General features: G+C 39.2%; 1 protein-coding gene across 1 annotated transcript in view; it reads right to left on the bottom strand.

Moving 5' to 3' along the window:
* LOC126153086 (uncharacterized) overlaps positions 1–15,823 on the bottom strand; it is an 87,369-nt gene that overhangs the window by 69,526 nt on the left and 2,020 nt on the right. The window contains exons 2-5 of the mRNA XM_049916047.1: positions 11,749–12,213; positions 9,566–9,793; positions 1,760–3,587; positions 359–483 (exon numbers count right to left, since the gene is read on the bottom strand). Of these exons, the coding sequence (XP_049772004.1) occupies positions 359–483; positions 1,760–3,587; positions 9,566–9,793; positions 11,749–12,213 (2,646 nt within the window). The remainder of the gene's footprint in view (positions 1–358; positions 484–1,759; positions 3,588–9,565; positions 9,794–11,748; positions 12,214–15,823) is intronic.

Here is a 15,823-nt window from a genome sequence, read left to right as displayed (position 1 = left end):
TAGCTATTTCATATGTAAATTATACTCAGGGGCTAGGAGAAGATTATAATTATGACAAGACTGCATATAATCAATTTTCCATGTTCATGTGCTTATTTGCTCCTAACAAATGTCTCATATATGTCCACATGTACAAAACTTTCACTGTTACTCAAAAATCAAATTTCTATTGTGTTAATTTGCCAGTGAACAATCTAAGACAACTGGAGCCTTTTTAACAGGCCCCAGAATAAGATATATCTTATAAGAAAAAACTTTTTTTACGTTGGTATTAATACCATTATGGGATCGTTTACACAAGGTATATAAATTATGTCTGCATTAGCTGCTGCATCGCTTCCAGTGCTAGGTAACTTACCTCTGCACAGAGTCACTACCATTTAAACCTGGAAGTCTGGCTCCATGCCCCCGTATTGGCCGACCAACACTGTTAATAAGAGAACCTCCTCGACCTCGGCGAGATGGGATTCCCACTGGTGGTGGCTGAAAAAAATAATGAAGAAAATGAATAAAACAGATCTCCTTAGGCAGGGATGAAATGACACTATGAAAGTTCATTGTATCAGTCAAATTATACAATTATATTGTTAAAGTCACTGTTGCAGCTACCATTTTTGTGGTTCCTTTTTTAAAAATGAAGCAAGCAATGACATATGACTCGGGTCAGGCATGCACAATTTTAAATTTCTCCAAAGTAATGTGAGGATGGCACGTCAATGTCACTCAAATCTTTATCTAATCTCAATAATTGTTTTGTCTATGATCCCTTGATAGGACACTAAACCAAGGAAAGATTTACTGAACATTATGCAGGAATGTGCTTTGAACAAGTGGCAAATAAGAAGTTGAATAATGGAAGCTGATAAAGTTGACAGTGATTAGTTTGGGCAACAGCTGAAAAAACTACCAGAGGAGGATAGAGGAAAAAATTTCAGAAACCCTAGCAAATCTCCAAGTACTAAACAAAATTGCCATGAAAAATCTGCTTAGCTACTAATGATATAATTCTTGAAACTTCCTGGCAGATTAAAACTAAATGCCAGAGCCAGTGCCAGTGCACACTCTGCTGCAGTGTTGATACAATTCTTAACTTAAATGCATGAAATGCTACTGTTGATTTACTTCTGAAGCTGCTACAGTTGATAAATGTTTTCATACTTTTCCTCCCATTCTTGAGTATGTCAAAACAATATTCTTATACAACTCATGTTGATATGTAGGCCACATCTAGCTTGTAGATCAAGGAACCACCAGAATTCTATGCGTATTAATTTAATAGATACTACATACTTTTATCAGTCAATGCCCATCCAATTTATTTATTGGCTGTACTGGTTTGGACTTTAAAGTCATTATCAGTAGCCTGTAAGTATTACCAGCAGCCCAAAGTGTTTCTCGGCCGATGGCCAGATTATGGCAGGAGTGAACATATCCCCAAGGCTCATACTAACATAGTACAATAAGTTCACTCCTACGATACTCTGACACAGCCGTCGGCCAAGAAACATTATGTGCTGCAACAGTGACCAATAATGGTATAGTCAATTATGTGTGAGCAGTGTCTGGTACATAATACGTACTACGTGAGTCATGTAATCACAAACTGTAATTTTAACCATTTTAATAACACAGAATCAAGCTCAATTTGTCAAATATGCAGAAGTGCCTTGGTTTTTAGCTGATCATCATGCAGCATATAAGATGATTTCTTTTATCCCTACTGAAAACAGTTTTCTATTTGCTTCAATAAGAAACTTACATTTGTCCAATTTTGTTTGTTGTGAGGATTGTTCAGCATCCTTGGAGGGACCTGGTACTGTTCTGGCCAATGGGCACCATTGGCACGATGCTGTTGAGCCGGGGCCGGTCTTGTGGGTTGGTTGACTCCTTGTGCAGTGGCCAGAAATTTGATAGGTGGTGGCGGTCTCCGGAAGTCTGGTTGAATTGGTAAGGCAGGTGCTGTAGCTGACACCACTGGGGCTGGTGACCTGACCGGTGCCTGTCCACGAATCATAGCAGCTTCCACGTCTGACGCCCAAGGCCTCAGCAGGCGAGGTGGTCTCTCTAGTCCATGAGTCTCCCGAACTCCTGCTTGCCTCTCTTCAGCTTCAGGCGATGCTCTGTGTGTTGATAGTAGACACTGCTCGTCCGTCATTGATTTCTGATGTTGTGGTGGGTGTAGCATTTGTTCTTGGTCCACAGCAGTTTTCTGATGATTTTCCTCTGTCAAATCCTCAGGAACTGGTAAATGTGAGACCGGTGGTGTATGCTGCACCACTCCCTGTTGTAACTGGATCATGCTCTGCTGTTGTGATGTTTCTGGCACTGGATAGGTAACTGGTACATGAGACTTCATTTGCAGCATCTGCTGCTGAGACACTGTTTGGTACTGGTGGTATGTCAGTAACTGTTGAGACGGCACTCGCTCGTTTTCTGTAGATGGAAATTTCTGCTGCTGCTGCTGCAACGGTAGCTCCTGGTAGATGGTGGCAGGTGGATAATGCTGAGATGCCAGTTGCTCATTCTTTGTAGGTGGAAAATGCTGTTGCAACTGTGGTTGCTGCTGCATGGTTGGCGGTGGGTACTGCTGCATGGTTGGGGGTGGGTACTGCTGCATGGTTGGGGGTGGGTACTGCTGCATGGTTGGGGGTGGGTACTGCTGCATGGTTGGGGGTGGGTACTGCTGCATGGTTGGGGGTGGGTACTGCTGCATGGTTGGGGGTGGGTACTGCTGCATGGTTGGGGGTGGGTACTGCTGCATGGTTGGGGGTGGGTACTGCTGGGATGCTATTAATTGCTGTGGCTCATACTGTGTGCTCGGTGGCTGGTACTGCATCACATATCTTTCCTGGGACACAGGTGGCGTCTGGTAGTTTGGTGTCCATTGAAGTGGCACGAGCGTATGTTGCTGCTGAGCCACTGGTGAATGTTGTTGCAGCACTGGTATTTGGTCACCAACTGGCGTCTGATGTGGATACATCCCTTGTTGGCCTTGCACCATCGTTTGCTGCTGTAATCCAGACAGGTGTTGATGATTCACTGCTAACTGAGGCTCCACAATTTTTCCCCACTGCTGTTGTGTTGGCCGCGGTTGGTAGGGTGGTGCTGGATAGTAGTTCATCGGTGTACTCTGCGATGATGGAGGGCAGTAAAATGGTGGTGATGTGGCATGCATTGCACGGTTGTTATGTACATCTGGATAATTGTAATAGGGTGAAACTTCACTGGGTCTCAGAGAGATTCCATACGTTGCAACATTTGGCAAAACATATTCTCCATGTGTGGATGCAGTTTCTTGGATCGTGGGTGGTAAATTATTTCGATAAGGATAATTTTTTATACTTTGATAAGGTACTTCAGATAATTGAAACGTTGATGGGCTCACGTCAGTACTCCAATGTTCTGGATTTGAAACTGACTTATTTGGGTGGACAGTAAGTCCACATAACAAATCCATATCTGGAAGGTTGTTCTTATCTGGGAGAGCATCACTGGGTGAATTTGTAGTTGTTTGAGATTGTGAGGAACTGTCTGGTCCGGGCTTGGAATCGCTCGCTATTGGTACCGGTGTTGAGGCTCCAGAAGACCTGTAACAGAGAAAAGTGGCTTTGTCTCATCTTTCTGCTCCACTGCTGACTCAAATGTGCACATGCTCTGATGAAATAACTATCACACTGATGAAATAACTATATACCATTGTTTACTGTGTACAAGTGTTGCACAAAATTGATTACATTGATGTGAGAATATACTGAACTACTACATTTCATACAGGTGTGAATTCCATGATGAGATTTGGTGTGAAAAATTAGCACAAATTAATTTCATTTTTTCCCTCCACTGAAAGTGCTACATATAAATAAAACATATTATTTCCTTCTTCAGGGAGAGTGAGAAGTGTGCAGCGGCTATGGCAAAAGAATCAGTTGTAGCAAGAACAAGATTCACATCCTGACTTAGACTTTCTGTGATTATCTCAAAGCACACCTAGCAAACACTGAAATGACTCACTGAAAGAGACGGTAGAAAAAGTGCTGTTCCATTCTTATTGAACTGAGGTCGTATTCAATCTCCAAACAGATCATTTTTGTCTGTATATCAAACACCTATCTTTTCTTTCATTTCTTTGTTTCTATCTTCAATCCCTTCTATTTTATCACACAGTTAGCCATGTGTGAAGGAAGTGATCTTGACATGATTTCCATATTTCTAGTGAAAACATGGAATCTAATTCCATTTTGCTACAAGCTTAAATCTGATAAGAGTTGTATGGTGTTAAATCAAGATCCACATGTAAAGATTACATATCGACTTACGTTAGGCCTGAAAATCATCTGCATTCAGAGCTCAGAGAAGTGATTAAGTTAGTAGGAAGAAGAAATAGAAAAATAATGCCATTCTCATCAAATAACTGTAAAACTGTGTCAGCTTGGGGAATACCTATTGAAAGTACAGTAGAACCCCTCTAATCTGACCTTGGATGGTCCGTCACTCTGGTTAGCCCAACCATGCTCAGGCTTGTGAGCCTGTGCTGACTTTTCACTGACTGGACGCCTGTCAGGCCATTGTTGCAGTGTCTATCGCTGTGCATATTGTTATACTGTAGGTTGTTGTGCAGTTTTATCCTTTGTTGGGATTGAAAAATGTCATTGTTTACTTTATTCCGTGTTCTCCACAGCACTTATTACTGTAGAGTCATTGTGTGTATAGTTGTCTGTTTTTCAACATGTCTGGATTCAAATGTAAACACATAACTCTTTCACTAAATGGAAAATTAGCAGTGGTACAAAGACTGAACGAAGGTGAATTGCTCAAAAAAATTGCAAAGGAACTGAATGTAGGTGTTATGACAATTAAGGATTGGAGGAAGAATCAGAAAGACATCGAATCCTATACAGTTACGATTGATGGTGAAAACACTCTGAAGAATTGCAAAACATTAAAAAAGCCCAAACTTCAACTGCTTGATAACACATTGTGGATGTGGTTTTCTCAAGAAGAAGGAAAGGAACTCCAATACCCGGGCCAATTCTCAAAGAAAAAGCAATAGTTTTGCAGAAAAAACTCGAAGCCAAAGGTAAATTTGCTGCCAGTGAAGGTTGGATTGATCATTTGAAAACTCTTCATGGTGTCTGATTTGTTTCTATTTCCGGTGAAAAACTATCTGCTATTGCTGCAGTTGCTAAGGGGTTTTCTGTTAAGTTTCAAGAAATTGTAGAAGAAAATTTAACTGTTACTCTGCGAAGTGTATAACATCAAGGAGACAGGGCTGAACTTCAAAATATTTCCACAAAAACGCTCGCAGCTTCAAATGAATCTGTGGTAGGAACAAAACTTATAAAAGACAGAATAACAGTCATTCCTTGTAGCAACACAGATGGTACACACAAGCTCCCCTTGTTCATCATTGGCAAATCTAAGAAGCCATGGGCATTCAAAAATATAAACTTATCTTCCTTGCCGGTTTATTACCGCAGTCAAAAATCTGCTTGGATGGACTGCAACCTTTTTAAATCCTGGTTTTTCAACGAGTTTGTGCCATCGGTTGAAAAAACGTGAAGCAAAAAAATCTGCCTGTTCGTGCTCTACTGCTGTTGGATAACGCACCATTACATCCGTCTGAGGAAAATTTGCAGAAAGGGGACATAAAAGCTCTCTTTCTGCCTACTAATGTGACCTCACTCATCCAACCAATGGTTCAGGCCATTATTGAATGGTTAAAAAGGCAATGTCGCAGAAAGTATATCAGCTCAATCTTGGAAAAAGGAGGTCATAACTTATTTGAGGCAATGAAATCCCTGAACATCAAAGATGCTATCTACACAATCGCTGCAGCATGGGATGAACTGAAACCTGGCACACTGTGGAAATCGTGGCGTAAGCTTTGGCCACAAGTTATGACTGAAAATGAGCATACTGGAAATGAGCAAAACACGCACTGGAAATTGTTAAAGATCTACAAACTCTTGAGCCGAACGTCCCTACCAATGAAGCTGAAGAGTGGATCAACGAATGTGACAAAGACTGTGACACTTTTGAAGAGGTCAATGACGACCAGATTGTTGCCGCTATTAGCCAGAAAACTGTGAATCAGGACCTGGATGGCGAAGACGAACCCCCCACCCGGATTTCACACAATGATACAAAAAGCACTTTTGACGTTGCCCTTCAATACATCGGGCAGAATCCAACTTCAACTCCAATTGACGTTTTGTGGATAAAAAAATGGAGGGACACTGCAGTTAAATCTAGAATAACATCTGCTAAACAAAAATATATCACTGACTTTTTTTCCAAGTAATTTGTTTTCGTTTTTAGTGTAGAAACAATGCATACAGTATAATCATTTCATAGTTTATACATACAGTAGTTTATTTCTTTGTAAAAAAATTCTTTTTTATATACTGTGCATAAACATTTTTTAGTTTATAGTATATATCGTTTATATGTTATTAAGTACAGTACAGTACTGTAATTTATTTGTCATTTTTCCTTTTAAAACCAATACATATTATAGTTTGTGTAGACGTTTTTTAGTTAATATATTGTTTAACACTGTGTAAAAAACATCCTTTTTGTATTACTGTAGACGTCTTTTAGTTGTTTAATTTTTTGTACTAAATGTCTTTTTATATTTTTTGCAATAAATATTAGATTTTTCGGATAATCCGACCTTTTTCTTGTTCCGACCATGGTCCCCGCCCTGAAGGTAAGAGATTAGAGGGATTCTACTGTAAATATATTTTTGGTGAGACTCTTAGTGCTAAAAAGAATTATAGGTACTACCAAACAGGAAAAGAAATCTAAATTTTCAGCAATCAAGCAAATATGCCACACAGAATTACAGATCTGACAAAAAAGTAAACAAAAACTAAATTACAACAACCAAACAAGCTCTATTAGTCTTAACAACACACTGTTGAAAATAACATGTCTGTTTTGAAGCCGCTGACATTTTTTCCAAATAAAAGTACAATATGTAGACATACACTAGGCAGAACAGAGACCAGTTAACAAATTTCTTTCCCTTAGGAGCACATGTGCTTCCGAATTGGCCTGAACAGTTAAGCATGTGAGTATGGGGACAAATCACTCTCAGCATAACAGTTGTTCATCGATGTTGTCATGTATAATGCGTTCTGCGATTGTAATCTTGCTGCTCTGCAATGAGTGTGTGTGTTAGTGTTATTATTGTTATTATTATTATAGAGCCCTTAAAAAGTTCAATCCTGTTTGTAAGTTAATGTTTCTCTTGATATGAACTCTTTTAAGAATAGAAGGTTTGCAGTCAAATTTATGCTGCAACACATACTGTACTAAATGTATAGATATAAAGGGAAAATATTATATCATGTGCCAAAGAATAATCCATAACAGAATACCAAATATACTTACAAAGTATTACATCTAGCAAATGCTTGCACACCTCTGCTAAACATAAAATGTTTTTGTAATTCACAAAAATCATTGCCCCCTATCCTAGCCACTTAAGTTAATAAGGAAGATGACGACTTCTTAACAGAAACAACATTCAATCTAGTCTAATTCTGTGATTTCATATCGACCAAATCGTTGGTCTAAAAGATGGGCAACATATAATTCGTAGTTAAGAGATACAAAACACATATTACAGTCATGAGATACGAAAGTGCACCGTAACAAATTGGTCCTAGAAATGTTAGTCTATCACAATATGACAACCCTTGTGATAGCAGAGAAGTATTTACTTCATAGTCACCAGAACAATAATAGCTGAATGAGGGCTAATGGACCATACTAAACAAAAATTGTACTTGAATTTTAACTTTTGGAATTATTAAAAATTCTAAGCTACTCATGGGGTGGGAGCAGGAATTAACAATGAACTAACAGACCAGACTGTATGGGGCTGATAAGTAAGAAGAGAGAGCTTAACATGAAGAAACAAACAAGAAAGAAATGAACAGAAATGTAACCCTAGAGGAAACAAATAAGAATGAGCAGTATAAATGAATGCAAATAATCAAGAACTGAATAAATTGAAGGATGGGAGGGACCTAGTTCACTTAACCCAGTGGATGGAAACAGCACAGCCTATGATGATGATGATGAACTAGTGCATGTCACCTAAGTATGGAGATTCTGTTGTTGGGAAGGAGGAACTAGCTGATCCCTATGATGAAAAAGGCAACCGAGTTCCTGGTGATATGTTCCACAAAATGTTAAGCAACATGATTCTAGATCTTCTTTAAACAGACACTCTGTCTATGACCACATGTGCAGAGCCACACACTCTGGTAGTCACACTATCATAAGACACGTGTACCATACACACAGATCAACTGATCACACATGTACTCTTACATATAACTCTACCATTCTCTTCATTCACATGTTGGACCTATCATAAAGTTGGAAAATGTGGTATTAGCTACCTAATGTAGGACAAGATTCACGATGCCATGCATAATTTATCACAATGGAAAGTGTCAAAGGCCTAAGAACAGATGTTCATTGAAAAGCACTTGATTTTAGATAGGATGTCTGTCATACCCAATTTAACAATTGAGCAGGCATGCCTATGTATAAAGAGTCCCAACCACGAATTATATTGTCTTCTATGGTTCCACTGTTGCTTTACAGTTGCAAGCCCATATCTGTCCCTTCATTACTGATTCAGCTAACACACTGATAAGTTGTGCTGTCATACATGCAAGTGAGCAGCAGTAATGTAAAATAACCTGTGAGCTACTCAAGAAAAAATGTACGATGGACAAGAAAATGATCCAGATTCTGAGCTAGTGGCACACACCCACAATGATGCATTTGTCTACGAGACAATTAGCAATCAAATAAGCTGTTGGCTGTGATTTAATGCAACTCCACTGTTTAATGCTTTGAATGTGTCTTTACTATGGGGTAACACTCGTACGTGGCAGCAGACAGATAAGTTGAAAGTTTATTGTATTATTATGTAATTAATCAGTGATTTCGCTCATGTAATGTAAGTTTATTTCATTAAACTGAAATTTTCTTTGTACATATTTACCTTGGTAACCTAAAGACAGTTATTCTTTGCATGTGTACAAAGTATCTCCCCCTCCTGCTAATGTTATAAAAACCAGCGTGCCTGCTTGAGGGTTAAGGAAGTCAGTCGCTTGGTGCAGAAGCACAATTAATATTAAAAATCCCAGAATCAGATTATGCATATTTTCTTGCTTTTCAGTATAAATTCTTCCTTTCTGTGTAAGAGTTCATCTGGTATTTTTTGAATATAATAATCAGAGTATCCATTATCTAATTTTTCTCAGATCTTTCTCCCCAAAAGTCCTAAAAAATCAGTCTACATACATGTTTATCTGGACAAGGTTGGAATATAAAATCACATATTCTAATCTTATGTGAAAAGCATAACAGCTAATGGAAGAGTGCTATGAGTGTGAGAACACTCAAAGGAATATGCAGTAACTCAAAGAGATTTTCAAAACTCTGCAACTTGTAACTAATTTTGCAAAAAGTATGTGCATACTCTAGCCAAATAATTTTTCAGTGTAATAAGAAGGAAATGCCTGCAATAGTCACTCACGGTATGTAATCTATCTGCTGTTGACCAGTGCTGGGTTGTGGGCAGGCATCAACAGGCTCTTCACACAGGGTAGATGGGGTGCTGCACGTTTCAGGCGGCATACCCTCCTCTTTGCATCCCTCCTCATTTTGTTCTACCCTCTGGTTGCTAGCATCTGATGGTACTTCTAAGGTTTTTACAGTTGAATCAGCAGCATTAATGTTTTCTTGATTTGTGGTACTCACTTCCCTGTAAAAATATAACAGTTTTCATTACTTTTTATTCAAAAATGTAGCATCAGTCTCCTGAAATTACATTGCATATAATAAAACCTCTTTCCCCACATACTTAGCATAGTACATAGCATATATTTGTGAGTTTTGTTTAACAGATTTGGGAAAAGTTTTCTGCAATTGCAATAACAATGTTGCCAGTGGAAATATAAGAATCAAACATAAATTATAGATGTTAAACTTTCTCACAGATTATACAGGGTGACTCTGTGATGATGTTACAAACTTTCAGGGATGATGGAAAAGACCCAGTCAAAAACTGTAGGTGAAAATTGTTCTGATACCTCTGACAGCGGGCTTCGTCTACTGCAAATTCTTTGCTTTCCTGAATTTTGGTAGGAGGTAGTATGGGCCAAAACAAAAACAACAAATCTAGTAAGAGTGGGCCCCAAAGGGCTATGAGCATTTGTTCATCTTTGTTGGCTATTAGCTGTTAAGGTATGCATTTTAGACCCCATTTTCACTGGACTTTTTTCTTGTTTTGGCCTGTACTACCTCCCAAAATATGCAAAGCAGCAAAGAGCTTACAGTAGAAGATGTTCACTGTCACAGGTGTCAGAACGATTTTGTCTTATAACTTACAACTGGGTTGTTTCCAGACCAGGGTCCTTTACTACAAATTCTAACATTTACCTTCATCCATAGTCCCTAAATATTTGTAACACCATCTTGAAATCTCCCTGTATACAGTGTTTCTAACCTAAAAAGTTATGAATATATGCAGCATCGTGTGTTAAGTAACAAATTATGAATGTTTACGACGTAATGAATTTTTGGTACACTGGTGGCATGAACAAAAATTGAATCCTGCTTGATTCCAATTAACCTCCTGTAACAGTTATCACATTCATAAATGACAGTATGAAAAAAGAAAAAGTCAATGAACTGTCATGTTATGTTTGTTTTTGATCATGGACCATCAAACAGCACGTACATCTGCAAATGTGGAACACCTCCCTTTGTTTGTTGAGACATTGCAGAGTTACTCTATCCAACTGTCCACACATTGTGTTGAGTAGTGAAGCTTCTGTGTTGCTCAGTTGAATATACATGATGAGCATGTGTAAAACCAAGGCATAGCATGAACTTAACTAGAAAACATTGAGAAAGAGAGGGATTTTTGAGTATTTTGGTATTACTGGGAGTGGAGGAATCGTTGCAAGACAGACGACCTCAGTAAATACACATTGTTTCCTGCCCTTTGCCAAATTTAGCTAGGAAACAATACAGCTCCCACAGTATGACACCATTGTAGCAGCTGTTGTGAATGCATTGTTGAGTACAGTGAACTTCGATAAGGTAGGGCTCGTCAACCGCCCCCCCCCCCCAATAAAAAAATCACTGTCGTTATGCTTCCAGCATCCCATGCAAAACATATCAAGTTAAATTTGTGTATAGTAGACATTTATCATGAAGATAGGCTGCAGCTACAGGTGATTGATCATGTCCTTACGCCTCCAGAATTACACACAAAAAATATTGTGAATATAGAAGAGATTTCTCTTGTCTGAGCACTTAGTGATGGTATACAGGATAACTAACAGTATCAAAAGTGGAGTCAGCATGTAGAGACTAGCTACTGTTCTAGGTAGAATGTTACATTTTACTCTCAGATAAGAACGAGGTGGACAGAGTCTATTTTTATTTACATGCCAGTACTAAATATTTTTAATCGGTGCATGAAATCATTTTATTTGTCAATGGAAATGATATTTTACAAATTATTGTATGTAATACGCAATGAAAAATTTACTGAACATGTAACGATAGCCATGTCAGCAGATATGTCCAGCAAGTTTGAGTGTCTTTTTCTTATTTTGTTAATTAATAGCTCAAAAACATATATAGCAAAATTTCTGAAAAAAGTGAGATGTGTGTCCACAAGGCTTGATTGGAAGCTGGTGTACTCACGTGTGGTTCTCTGGCTTAGCAGGTGTGTCCTGTTGTGTGCAGAGCACAGAGGAGTCCTTGTTGTGATGCTGCACTGTTCTGGAAGATGTCGTAGCTGACCGCTGCTGCTGTGGTGAGTTGGGATCCTCTCGTGAACGGCGGCGGCGGCCTCGTGTCTGCAACTCTATGGGTGTTGGCCACTCTTCGGGAGACAGTTGCAATGTGCCATTCTGCTGGTCTTTCTGTGGCTGGAGCGCAACCTGGGGTGCTTTTGCGTTTTGTAATGGTGGCAATGTGGAATGTGGAATGTCTACCTGCGGGGAGGTTTCAGACAACGCCAGTGGTGCCTGCAATGGCACTACTGGTTTTAACTGACCCTCACCACCAGATGTCGTATCTGGGCACACAGGTGCTGCTGTCCCCTGCTCGTATTCTTCCAACTTCTGCATTGCTACTTTCCGCCCCTCCAGTGCATCAGATGTTCTCCTGTTGACATTATAAGGCATTACTTAAGGTGTTCTCATTACGACATGAAAAGTCATTGAAATTAAGGTAGACATTATAAATGTTCGTAGCCCGAACCACAGAGTAGTGATATACCAGATGTCTCTCCTTAAGAGTCATCATGCACATCTTCTCTGATGTTTTGGCAGATATTCGCAATTTCTTTTTTGCCTTGTGTTGTGGAGTCAGCCCAAAAAAATACTGCTCATCACATCTTTGATTGTAACACTCAATGTACACAGAAGACAGTAGTCTGTTTGTATTACAATTGAAATGAAGTTTAAAGCAGAATTTCTGCACAACCATTCGATGGAGAAGTCAACAATTAGTTTAGTGTGATGTTCACTTTTTTCAGTATTTATTAACAGTGACAGTAAAATAGGAAGAATAACCAGTACACAAGCAGTGAATCACATCCCGCTCTGCCCTGCTAACACCATGCACCAGTACTACTCCCTCATTGCTAGGGTACTGTTTTACTGTCCCTATTAACACATATGATAAAATAAACATTGCACTAGGCTAGTTTGGGACCATTCTATTGAAGAGCCACATTAAGTCCTTTAAAAATCATTTTGTTTGTAATGTAAAACACAAGGGCGAATAGTATCTGCTTGGGATGACTGCATCTACCCATTACAAAACTGGAATTACACATATCTGCCAAAACACAAGAGAGGATGTGACTGACAAATCATAGGAGAGGCACCCCTTATACAGGATGAACACAATGTGCTGCGCATGCTGTCAAAATCAAACCTAATGATGTGAAATGTCATCAAAACATTGTTTTTTGCTGATAAAACATGCCAAATACATGTGTAACACCTAAAAATGACAATAGTTAAAGAAACGAGTTCTTCACCATGTTACAAACAAGGGAAGTGAGACAAGTTTGATACAATAGGGCTAATGTATGTAACTGCGTGGTCATACATTCCTAAGTCAGCAGCTACATAAATGTGATAGTATGGGGGTGCGCTGCCTGCCTATCTCTTGAAGGTACAGTAGAGCGTCGATTATCTGAACGTCGGTCAACCGAACTGTGTACTCGCTAGCACCTGTTACTCTCCCACCCTACCGTCCATCATCCCCCTCACTCCCAAACCAAGTTTCCCACAGTAGTCGCAGCACTGGGCCTCCGTTGGCTGAACATTGCTTCTAATGGGGCCTTCACAAGGCGTTGCTGACCGGCCAAGCCACCAGTTGCTGTGTTTCAACAATCAGCACACTTCTGTCGGCTTGGCACTGGCAATAGATGTAGCGGCAGTATCAAAGCTGTTCACAGCAACAGCTGCGCCAGCTTAGAGTTGAGGTGTGCCGCTCTGCGCAGTTTGAAGGATTGCGCGCCCCCAAGAAGAGGTTCTCACGGTGCAGACAGTCACATGACCACTTGTTTGCTGCTGCGTGAAGAAGTGAAATTGATGATACAAAATGCTTAAACGTAAACGTGTTGTCCTTTCTATAAGGGACAAGTACGAGATTATTAAAAGGTTAGAAGAAGGTGAATCTGCAACCACTTTATCCAATGAGTACAAGGTAGGGAAGTCGACAATTACGGATATAAAAAAATAAAAGATGAGCATAGCAAATTTTATAGCTGTGCCTGATTCTACTGATGGATCAACAAGCCTTAAAACTATGAAGCTCGCCATTAACACAGATCTAGATGATGCTGTTTACAAGTGGTTTACACAAAAGAGATCGGAAGGAGAACCTATCTCAGGTCCCATTCTGTGTGAGAAGGCAATGCAGTTTAACGAAAAACTTGGAGGGCCTTCGAACTGTAAAGCGAGCATGGGATGGTTAAAACACTTAAAGTCAAGACATGGCACTCGTGAGCTTACAATACAGGGAGAAAAAATGTCGGCTGATTCTTTCAAAGTCAGGACACCAAATCATGCAGGACAGTGAGATTGTAAACGTCGTCACTGATAAAGATGACGCCGCCAGCATCTCATCAATCAGTGCTCCAGAAAGTGAAGATGAAAGTATACAAACAGCTTCTGAGGCTTTCACTCATTTAGATACTGCCTTGCAATGGTTTGAAGCCCAGGATGAAAGTGACCAGTTTCAAGTATCTCTAATGAAAAAAGTACGTGACTTAGCTGCTCGTAAGCATGTAGGCTTGCTTAGACAGACCAAAATAAAGGATTTTTTTAAATGTTAATATTGTATACTGTGTGTATCGTTCATGCAAAATGTGACTGCAATATGTATATATTTTTGTTTAATAAACTGTGTCACATACTATATATTCCTACTGAAGTTGCCTTCGTATGTTACTTTGTAATACTAAAAGAGATGCCTGTTTTTATGAATAAATTTACTGTACAGTACTTCTTTTTGGCAAATAAACATGTACAGTTCAATTATCCGAACAAACCAGTTTTCTGAACACCCATGTCCCCCAATTACTTCAGATAATCGACGCTCTACTGTATTCACATTCAGATAAGGTCAACATACAACAGCCTCAGTCATTTCCTGTGGATTACATAGTTCTCCAAGAAATTATATTTATTTTAAAGTACTCCTGGCAGAAAACAGTACTAGTAGTACCTTTGATGTGCACGGTATTAGTAGTACCTTTGATGTGCAGAATAATGTGTGTTATTAATATTTTGGTTTCGTTACATATCAACAGAGAATACACAGAAAAGAATAATATCATCTAAAAAATTAATCATTGATCTGCTGTTTTTCCAAATTTGAGGATGTGTGATATTTTCACATTGGCATTGTAATAAGTCATTTTGCAATGCTATCCCAGCATGATATTAAAAGAGAGACTCAGCAATGAGATAAAGTATAGCACCAAACCTAAAAAATAGCAGTCACTATCTATTCTTTCCTCTTAAAAAAAAAAGAAGAACAAAAAAATAATATCTGAGATGTGACATTTGTCACACACAAGCGAATCTCTCTTCCTCTCTTGAAGCAAAGTTCATTCCAGGTATTGAATGGAAATTGTTAAAATGTTTATGGATTGTGTGTACCAAACCCACAACACTACTGAATGGAATATGTCTATACTTGTATTGCAACTACACTCAGAATCTTCTGGGTAAACCTTACGTCATACCGTAGCCATCTGACTCTTGGGGTAATATTTGTGCTGGTGACAAATATTCTGTTTTCATGCATCTGAATGCTCACTCCATGGATATTCCTCTTTCATAACCTATTATATCCTGGAAGTATAATGAGAAGAGTTGTCACAATCTCTTGAAGCTGATCTCAATCATGGCAGTTGCCCCAAACATTGGCTTCTGGTGGAAGTGTTTTTGGAGGAGGAGGGGGGGAGGGTGGGGTGGGGGGGGGGGAGATAACCAGCTTGTTTCATTTACAGCTTTACTAATCGTTCTGATTATAGCCTAAAGTGTGAAGGAATCACATTTCCTTCATAAGTGATCTTGTCTAAGAGATATTTTCTTTTAGAAAAGGGTACATTGCTACTCACCATATAGTGGAGATGGAGAGCTGCAGGTGTACACAACAAAAAGACTGCTGACACACATTCATGCAAACTAAACTGACACACACATGACCACATATCAGTGCCTCACAAAAGAACACAGCCCCTCCATGT

The sequence above is a fragment of the Schistocerca cancellata genome, chromosome 2, assembly GCF_023864275.1.
Source record: "Schistocerca cancellata isolate TAMUIC-IGC-003103 chromosome 2, iqSchCanc2.1, whole genome shotgun sequence".
Lineage (NCBI taxonomy): Eukaryota > Metazoa > Arthropoda > Insecta > Orthoptera > Acrididae > Schistocerca > Schistocerca cancellata.
Note: the sequence above shows the minus strand (reverse complement) of the source record. Positions and strands in the feature narration are given on the sequence as shown.